General features: G+C 37.6%; 1 protein-coding gene across 1 annotated transcript; it reads left to right on the forward strand.

Annotated features, from left to right (window-relative positions):
* Positions 1 to 5,893: 5,893 nt before the first annotated feature.
* fibinb (fin bud initiation factor b) lies at positions 5,894 to 9,013 on the forward strand. Its single transcript, XM_046033581.1, has one exon. It carries the CDS (start codon positions 6,301 to 6,303, stop codon positions 6,922 to 6,924), a length of 624 nt encoding a protein of 207 aa, XP_045889537.1. The 5' UTR covers positions 5,894 to 6,300; the 3' UTR covers positions 6,925 to 9,013.
* The last annotated feature ends 1,055 nt before the right edge of the window (positions 9,014 to 10,068 follow it).

Below are 10,068 nucleotides of genomic sequence, written 5' to 3' on the forward strand. Positions count from 1 at the left end.
AGATATAATACCTTTAATAATACCTTCTTCTGATTCCCAAAATTCACACTGTACAACATCACACAAAATGTTCCAAATATTCAATAAACAAATATGACAATAAAAAACACAAAGGAATCAGAAATACACATACATTTTTTTTAAAAGGCAGACGTGTAATAAATTAATATTGACAAAAGGATAAATGTGCAATACATGTATATACAGTAGGTGCATAATTATATATATGTACATTTATCAAAAATTACATGGAAAGGTTAAATGCAAAGAAAAAAATGAATGCAAGTCATGTTTGCTACTAAAGAAAATCTTCAACTGTGTCCTATTGTTTACATTGACTCAACGTACTGAGGTAGATTTGTTGTCTGTGAATGCTGACACAGCATTCACAGACTATGTTCTTCTATAATTCAACATAATGTTACAAGACTGAGTCATACTAGTGGCACAGCAATGCTTTGAGCTAAATGTTAAATTCAGCATGCTAACTATTCATATTGTTAGCAGGTTTAATGTTTGCCATGTTCACTATCTTAGTTAAGCTAATATTTGCTAATCAGCATTAAACACAAAGTACAGCTGAGGCTGATGGGAAGATCATTAGTTCTGCAGGCATTTTGTCATATTTGAAAATATTGAAGAAATTTAAATATAGGCCTAATGACGGCCCTAGAAGAAAATCACTAAAGGTAATCACTAAAGTTAGTAGGATTCAACCTATGGGGACCATATGTGCATAGCCATGGTTAAAACAGCTCTTTTGTTGCAGTGCATGTACTCTGCCAGAGTGTTTTTCTAGTTTGCTGAGCAGGAACATGGCTTAAAAGACTGTATGTGCTCTGCAGTTTATCATGTTGTGGACATCGCTGCCTGTCTGAGATGTCCACCCACATTTGCATAGCTGGATTGTGGCTGGAGACCTGGAAAAATCAAAAACCACAATCATCACTATGCTAACACATCTGTTCATATGGGAATAAAGTATATGATTTGTTCTGCATACTATAGTTACATAAGCCTGGCATGGCTGGAAAGGGTCCAGAGATGCCGTTAGTTACACTCACATAAAAGACTGTACTACAGGATGACCATCATGTATTACAGATGTTAAGAAGAGAGAATCTCAGACTTACGCTCTAGCTCTGTCTCACCAGAGCAGAGAGACAGTTTTATACACAAAAAATATATAGGAAAGTCGACTTTACAGATACAAAAGACATTTGGCTTTCCATATACATAGTTTGAGGCTCCTCAGACAAGGCCATGCATCTTCACCATTGGCTGTCTTCCTGCTGTACTATCTAAATCCTCCTCGGCCCACAATATGTCAGGAAATACAATACATTTGCTGACTAGGAGAAACAACTGATAATGAAAAAGGATAAGAATGAATATTGGAATTTCACTATGTGTTACATTTTACAGCATATGGGTTGCTGCACAAACAGACTCTTAAAAATCCACATGATGTATGATGTCACTGGCACCATCCTGTAGTCACTTGGTATGCTGGGTCATCATTTCTTTGGCTTGGAGCAGCAAAGCACACTGCCAGAGGGTTTTGTGAGAGTGTTACAAAGTATGGTGTCTGGATATAATTTGAAGCCAACTGTGACATAAGGGCTCAAATAAGCAATGTTGTAAGAAGTGCAGCCAAATAAATTTTATAGGAGATTGTCAGTTGTAAGTGTACAGTGAAATTCAGGCCAGCACTGTTGGCACTGCAATAAATATCACCTTCATGAAGTTGATAATGCCCAAGTTTAGATGACACAATGTCAGAAAGGTACTGTATATTTGGAGGCCACAGTTTCACCTGATCTTCACCAGCCAGCTCACCTGTCCCTCATAATCAACCACTTATTATATAAATAAAACTTCATGCCTTTGTGCTGCAGTCATCTTTTCCTGTTGCCTGCTTGTAAGTTTTGATCTCTGCCTCTTTTATCCGTCTGCCTGCTCCCATTTGGACTTGTTTGCTTTTTGACCCACAGTATCTTCCAGAACTGTAACAACAGCTGGATCCATTAATGATCATGCTGTCTTAAATATATGAATCCAGTAACAAGTTTTCCAATAATATAATATAAGAAATTGCAAGAAGTCAAGTCTCAGCTGGTCCCAAACATTTAAAGTAAACTGTTCTGCAATCACAGGAAGCCCTCTTTGAGCCTGATTGCTCAAACTCAGTTTGGGAAGCAGAGGTTTGCCAAACTGGAATCTAATACCAGTTTGGTCAATTTAGCTTAAAGTTGGAGGCACTTTATCACAAATTAGGGTGTTAAATGTTGGTATGAGAAAGAAAATCTCTGGATTGTGTTTTGTGTTTCAGCTTTAGTGCAAAAAGAGGGAGGTCACCAAGAACTCCTCGCTGGGCTTTTTTGTTGTTGTTGACTGTCCTATGTGAGTAGGAGGAGTAATTCTTGTCTTCAAAATGATTTAATGTAAATGTTGTGTGCCACAAAATACTTCAGATCAAAACAGAGTGGCACACCCTGAACCCATAACATGACTTCATTTTCCATTTTCTTTTTTTTTGTTCTGACACCACATTGAAATTCCCTCTGCAGAATAATGTCACAGGGCAGCCAATGTTATGCTTCTCCAGGCTGCCACTCTGGTCCCTGACAGTATATTCCCTTTTTAGTGGAGTTAGCGCTGAAGGTTTCTAATAAAAGTGGAGTTACACACATGCCAATACATTTTATTATGGTTGGAGTAGAACATACAATTTGTAATTGTAAACTTTGAGTGACAAACATCAAATTCTGTTCTTTCATTTTCTGTGTTATTATTGAGGTGAGATATAGACATGATGAGCAGAGAGGCATTTCTCCATAAATCATAAATCTGACTGATGCACATTGCAGACCCTGCTTTATGTAAGGCTTATGTAACATAGTCAATCATTCCATTTTTGAATTATAATAGGATATTTTATCTTATAAATAATTGGAGATATAAACCTACTTTTTACAATGAGTTTACCACTTAAAACTTGTTCTGCTCACACTTCATTTATGCAGGTCACAACCCCGAATAAGCACTCATGCAGTGGAAAAGTGAGAGCTGGACCCCTCAGAGGAAGGTAATGGTGTAACGTCTGCTGTTTCCACTGGAAAGATATGCACACAATGAGTGGAACTGTGGGTTTAGCAAATTAGATCACTCTTAACATGTTAATTCTTGAGATATTAGATCACATTTAAAAACAACTATTCTTCCCTTGGGGCATTGCATTTGGGACTGTGTTGGCTTAAGCTTACTGAAAAAAACACTGTCATGTGATTTGAATGGCATTTCTTGGATCAACATTTTAAAAAGTGTCTTCTAATTTAAACACTGCTGGCATACTGTTTTATTACTGGAACACATTTCACAACATTTCTTTTCTTTCCCAAGTAAGTGCAGTTGTAATCGGCCCAGTATAGTAAAAATCGAGACAAATTATAGGTTTAACAAAGCTTTTCAGCTGTCGCTACTCAAGTAACCATCACATGTATTTTTACTTCCTTTGAGCAAAACTGAACTTGTCATTTGATGCCAGCAGGTGACTAAAAAACAGGTGATCATTATGTTAAAGGCAGCTCAGAGAACATACCTCCGGAATTCAACTTGCAGTCTATATGCTACCAACTATACACGCCAGCCATGTGGTTTACAACATTATGACACTGTTTTTACACTGTTAAAGTAAAAGTGTTAAAACACTGACTACTTTGCGTTACCTTGCAATACTTTTGCATTCCCTCGCAATACTTTTGCGTTCCCTCGCAATACTTTTGCATTCGCTCGCAATACTTTTGCATTCCCTCGCAACACTTTTGCGTTACCTCGCAATACCTTGCCGTAGCAGCATGAACATTTAGCCTATAGGCTAGGGAGTGGACAGTATTGCATAATGTGAGTTGCAAGGTCTTGATCCACATACCGAATAATAACGAAATGCCGTTTCATGCGGTCCAATAGCACATTGGGAATGTGCAAAAGTATTGCGAGGTAACGTAAAGTAGTCCTCAAAAAAAAATTCATAGTCCTCAAAAAAATATTCCTCACTGAGCCCTGGGAGCCACCGTAAATTAGAATCCCAGCATTCAAAATGTTATGTAAACACAAAATTATTATCAGCAAAATGTACTTAAAGTATCACAAGTAAAAGTACAGAATGACCCCTATTGGAGGTATCATTACACATTATAGTATCGGATGATTGTTATTGATGCTTAAACCTGTAAAAGCAGAATTTTAATGATGTAGCAGGTTTGAGGTGGAACTAATTTTACTACTTGATATACTGTTGGGCAGTTTAATCTATAACAGTGTATCATATTTTGCAAATCTTATGTATGTATAAATATGTAAAGTAGAAACCATAGCTGACAGATAAATGTAGCGGAGTAAAAAGTACAATAATTGCCACTAAAATGTAGGGGAGTAAAGGTATAAAGTAACTTAAATTGAAATACCTAAGAACTGCACTTAAGTACAGTACTTGGGTAAAGGTACTTAATTCAATTCTACCACTGATTAGAGGCATCAATTTGATGCTAGAATGTGCTATTCCATGAAACTGATCTTCCACCAGGGACAGGAGGAGAAAAGTTCAAATTCTACGTTTGTCATTTTCTTTTTAGCATTTTGTCATTTATCATTTTTAACTGGTAATTCTGAGGATGTTTCTTTTGGCATATTTACATATTGACTACTTTATATTAAGAGTTGTCTCTAATATTTTGCCCACCTCAGTTTTAGGGAGTGAAACTAAAAAACCTTGAGCTACATACTCTTTTCGTTGTGAGCACTGCGATGTGCGTTTCCTGGACCATTTCATGTTTACCATCCATGCGGGCTGCCACAGTTTTCGCCCTCCTTTTGAGTGTAACATCTGTGGCCACCGCTGTCAGGACCGCTATGAATTTTCACACATCGTCCGCGGGGAGCACATCCTCGACTAAGGATAAATGGTGGACAGCCTCCTTCACCTAGGGCTATTATTGGTATTACATGTTAATGGTCGACTACATTATACTATTTTTATTATTTTTTCCACCTTATTCTTGGGGAAGCACAACTATTAGAAACTAATTTTATTAATGTAACTCAATCAAATAATGTAATAATCTGATCCAATAAAACAACAAAACAAAAGTCTCATAAATTACAGCAAACAGTTGAATCCACATGTATGTCATCAGGTATTAAAGTTTTATAAAAGTAATAGGCTATAATTAAAGGACTGTTGGATTGGGTTCAGTTGTGGAAGGAGTAGGTTACTCTGATCTTTTATAAATAACACAGAAATAACTGTGTTTCAAGCAAAAGTCCTGCATTCAAGTCAAAGTACAAAAGTATTAGCATCAAAATGTACTTGAATGTAAAAGTAAAAGCACTCATTATTCAGAATAGCCTATTTCAGAGTAATGAATAGGCTATATTATTAGATTAGCCTATAAATAGTAATGCATTCATGTGTAATCACTTCAGTTTTGCAGCTGGCAAAGACTGTGCTGATTTCAACTCATAATTTATTAGTTGATCATACTGCATATTAATTTGAAATAAATGTAGTGGAGTAAAAAGTAGACATGTAGTGGAATAATAAGTATAAAGTATCATACAGTGGAAAACTCAAGCAAAGAAGGCTAGTAGGTCCCTCAAAATTGTACTTTGCCTACTTTAGTTCTTACATTCCACCACTGGTTTCAGGTTTTATAGGTATTTTGTGGTCCCTTGTGAATTTCTCAATGGTCTAATTAATAACTTTTTTTTTTACCATCTAAGCCAACTTGTCACGGTTGTGTGAATTAACACAAACTTGGTCTTTCCTGGTTTCAGTGGGGCTCAGCTCGGCCCCGCTGGTAGCCTCCTTCAGACTGAATGCAGCCTTTTAAGTGGCGGAGGGGCTGTAATTTGAGAGTAGCAGAGAGGTATTATTAGCCAAAAACCGACGCGCGGCACTTGAGACATCCAGATGTTGCGTTCGAGGCACCAAGCGAAGTCGGGTGTTGGCTACAACTTGTTTCCACGCTGAAATACATTACTGTCCTGTTCACCAACAGAAGGAAGATACATTGAAAAACTGTTTGGACAAAGAGGACATTGAGGGGGCCGTGAATGCTACAACAAAGCCTCAACTAACTGCGCAGTTCGGACGTTTAAACCTGATTGACATGTTTGTGTTTCTACGCCGGGTTGGAGTGAGATAGTCTATTAGGCTTATACTTACGCTGCACTATCGTTTAAAACTCAAAATATTCCGTAGGCCTATTTCGTGAGTGTGTTTGGGACAAGTGGGGCATCATGGCTTTTCTTCACTTGCTCCTGTGCGCCGGGATGATATCACTGCCGATGTCTGGAGGTTTTTTCACCGGACCTTTACATCCGGAGATGTCTAACGGCACTTTTCACCATTATTTCGTGCCGGACGGTGAGTACGAGGACAACGACGACCCGGAGAAATGCCAGATGCTTTTTAAAATGACCGACGAGCGAAAGTGCGGTCTCTCTGAGGACCAGGACGCCGTCATACGGGATGATTTCACCATCATCAAGAGGCAGATTGAGGACTCGGCCAGGGTGCTGGAGGGGATCGGGAAAAGCATCTCGTACGACCTGGACGGAGAGGACAGCTACGGGAAATACTTGCGGAAGGAGACGGCTCAGATAAGCGAGGCGTTTACAAACTCTGAGAAATCCCTGCTGGAGCTGGAGGTGAAATTCAAACAGAGCCAGGAGAGTGAGCTGAAGGAGGAGCACCGGCTCAACGACGACTTTCTGAACATGATAGTGCACACGCGGGACGTCCTGAAGGACACGTTGGACATTTCTCTGGGACTGAAAGACAAGCACGAGCTCCTGTCTCTTATCATCCGCAGCCACGGCACGAGACTGAGCAGACTGAAGAACGAATATATGAAGTTTTGAAAGAAAATAGTTCCTACAGGTCTCACAGTAGCCTACTATTTTTATTATTTTTAAAACAATTTAATGGTGTAGTGTGACCGCGAGACAGAGGCAGGGGCGACAAATTTGAGCAATATTATATCAGGGATAATAGGCTACCAAAGCTAAAATTAAGTTAGTAAAACACATTTTCTTTAACTCTAGAGCAATACGCAATGGATACCAACTTCTGGGTCAGATCCCTCCAGTGGGTCAAAAGATAGGCTACTGTATAAACTGAGGTCACATGAGACTTGTCTCTCATCTTTGCTTTTTTTCTTTAAATACTTGACAATTCACCTTTTTGTTGTTGCTGAAAATTAATCAAATAAAACAAACCTGAGCAGTTTGGAAGGAAAATCTGTCTCAGTTGCTCACAACTGCTATAAGACATAAAAGTTTGTTTTGGTAATTTGGTCATTTGCAAATTTACACTATTAAAGTACAATATCAACTATGATGGTCCTGCATTACTACCAGATCTCATGGTCCTCTTTTGTAGAGGGACCATGTTTTTAAATCTTTTAAGACCTCACAGATACATTTAATTTATATTGTGCTCAATGAAATGCTACAAGAAACACAGACTGTTCCATTTACTTCCACTGCATTCATGGCAGAAATCTGTGAGAGGGATATTTTAAAAAGTGGGCATTTAAAACCATAACAATCGCCATGGTGAGGCACTACTAGTGAAGTAAGACAATGTGGTGCTTTGAAATTTGATAAAGTCTGTTGGACTGTATCTGACACCAATAATCATACTTGGACAATATGAATATCCTCTTCACATATGTCATGATACATGGTAGTATTGTGATGCATTTTCTGAAAAAAGCCAATTCAGAAAGGAATGTCTGTTTGGCTGATCCAGCCAATTAAATGCCTAACAAATCAAAGTACTTCATCATATTGATGCAAAAGATGATTTAAAAATCCAATATTGCCATAACATGGTCCTGCTCAGTGATTTACAGTACATCAGAGATATTAAAAAGATAACTACCATAGCATAACCGATTTGGCAAAACTCAAGATAATCATATCCTATATATCATCTGACTGTGTAAATTGTCATATTGCCCACTTCTACAGACCACTGTAATAGTCAAGCATTACACACAGTAAAACACACAATTGTGGTTACATGACTATATTTACAAAATAGCAAAATACAAAATAACTTAGATTTTCCAATAAATAATTTATGGCCTGAATTAGAATTATCTGTCCAGCAATACATACACCAAAAATGACTCTATATGGTTATTTTTGGTTTGTGCATTGAATTTACCTGTACACTGTCACAGGTTTGTGTATGTGTGGGTGTGTGTATGTGTAAACGACGGCTTCAAACTTGAGTCAGCCAATTAAAAAAAAGTGAGAAGGGGAGCTGTCAGTTTTTAAAGCATAAGTCGTCAGATGTCATCTCATTCAGTCCTCTGTGAGAGAAAAACAGAGTGAATTTTGGACACCGTGGAAAGCTTACGTGTCAGTGTCCATATTCATTAGTTAATACTATGTCTTTGGTTTCATTTTGACCCCAAAAGTTGAGTTTTGGATAAGATCACAGAGTGGACTTTGTGTAGTAGCCTGGCAGAAAGCTCCTAACATGAGCAACCACTATTGTTGCTCTTCATCAAAGAATGTTTACATATGGAAACCTATCTGTTGTATTTTTTTGCTTTATAGGCTAGCAGACATTGCACAATTCTTTACTGTCCCGGTGCTAAAGGTTGTGACATGGTTTAAAATGCAAGGCCTTTACTGTGCTGTTTTGCACAGGCAGCATAATCTTGTAAATGTGTATAATTAGAAGTAAGTTAATACTGTGAGTGCCTATATCTTTAATACAGAACACCTTATTATGTATTCATTGTTTAAATAAAGTTTTGAAATAGAGCAGCAAATATCTATTATTGTTTACTTTTAAGGAATGTGGTGAGATGTAAGACTGCAGGCAGCACTCGTGGACTTCAGTGTTTGACTTTAATATCAGACATTAATCTGTGTAACAACAGATTTTAACGGATTGTGTTGTGTCTTGTCAAATAAAGAGTTTGTGTTTGAAGTGTAGTCTTGATGGTGGTTTTATGACAAAAATTATCATTTTTAGGTATAATGCAATTTAGGTTTTCATATACACAAAATTTTCCTTTGTATTTTGGTGCATAACACTAAACACAGTAAGAGAAAATAAAAAAGATAAAATGCAAGTGCTGCAAATGTCAACAAAAATAAATAGAATGGATAAACCATTCCTTAGCAACATCCAGGAGGTCCCTGGTTTTTGTATTTAGCAGGCCCTATAATGCGACAGTAGCACTAAAATCATTAAGACTGCATACTGTATTGCCATGTGCTTTAAAATTACAGAGCTCCCCTCGATGTTTGCTTTAGAAGGTTTTTAGGTCTGCTGTGAATTATACATACAGGCAGTGCCCTCCTGTGAGTGAAGGAAGAAGCTGGTTGTTGGTATTTATGAGGAACAGACATGTAAGGAAATTGGGTTGATGTATTTTGAGTGGTGGGCCTCACAAACAACATGTTTTTTCCTGTATTCTGCATCCGGCATGCTGAAAAGATTTTTTTTGATACTTAAGCCTTTTGGTCGTCTAGATTGAGTAAATCGTGTGAGGCTTTGAGTCAAAGGAATTAAAATGTGAGAAATATCCACAACCCCGCGACTCTGTACGCAGGATAAGCGGTTGACAATGGATGGATGGATGGATGGAAATATCCACAACTTCATACTGTGTTGAAAAGTGCCAACTGATGTCCATCATCTAGAGGGAATAACTTACATGTAACATACATCTTAAACAGTACAGCCATCATGAGACTTGTGCTTAAACCAACATTCTTAGTGGAAATAAATGGCTCTACACTGTATTTCTCTTTCAGCTTTTGAAACGAATACATAAATGCATAATATACTGTATACATTCATATTAATGTATGTAGTTATAGACGTGGACATATTCTCTCACTCTTTCATAATATATCTTTACAAATATATTATTTGTAAATGGTCAGAATTTATCAATTGATTGTTTTGAATGCTCTGTGCAGGCTGACTGTACGCTTGAACCGATACCACAAAGTCCGTTATTGTTGGTAAAACAT

The sequence above is a fragment of the Micropterus dolomieu genome, linkage group LG20 (assembly GCF_021292245.1).
Source record: "Micropterus dolomieu isolate WLL.071019.BEF.003 ecotype Adirondacks linkage group LG20, ASM2129224v1, whole genome shotgun sequence".
Classification (NCBI taxonomy): Eukaryota; Metazoa; Chordata; class Actinopteri; order Centrarchiformes; family Centrarchidae; genus Micropterus; species Micropterus dolomieu.

What these genes read in the sequence shown, in the direction of transcription:
- fibinb (XM_046033581.1), top strand. Translation starts at nt 6,301, where the DNA reads ATGGCTTTTCTTCACTTGCTCCTGTGCGCCGGGATGATATCACTGCCG.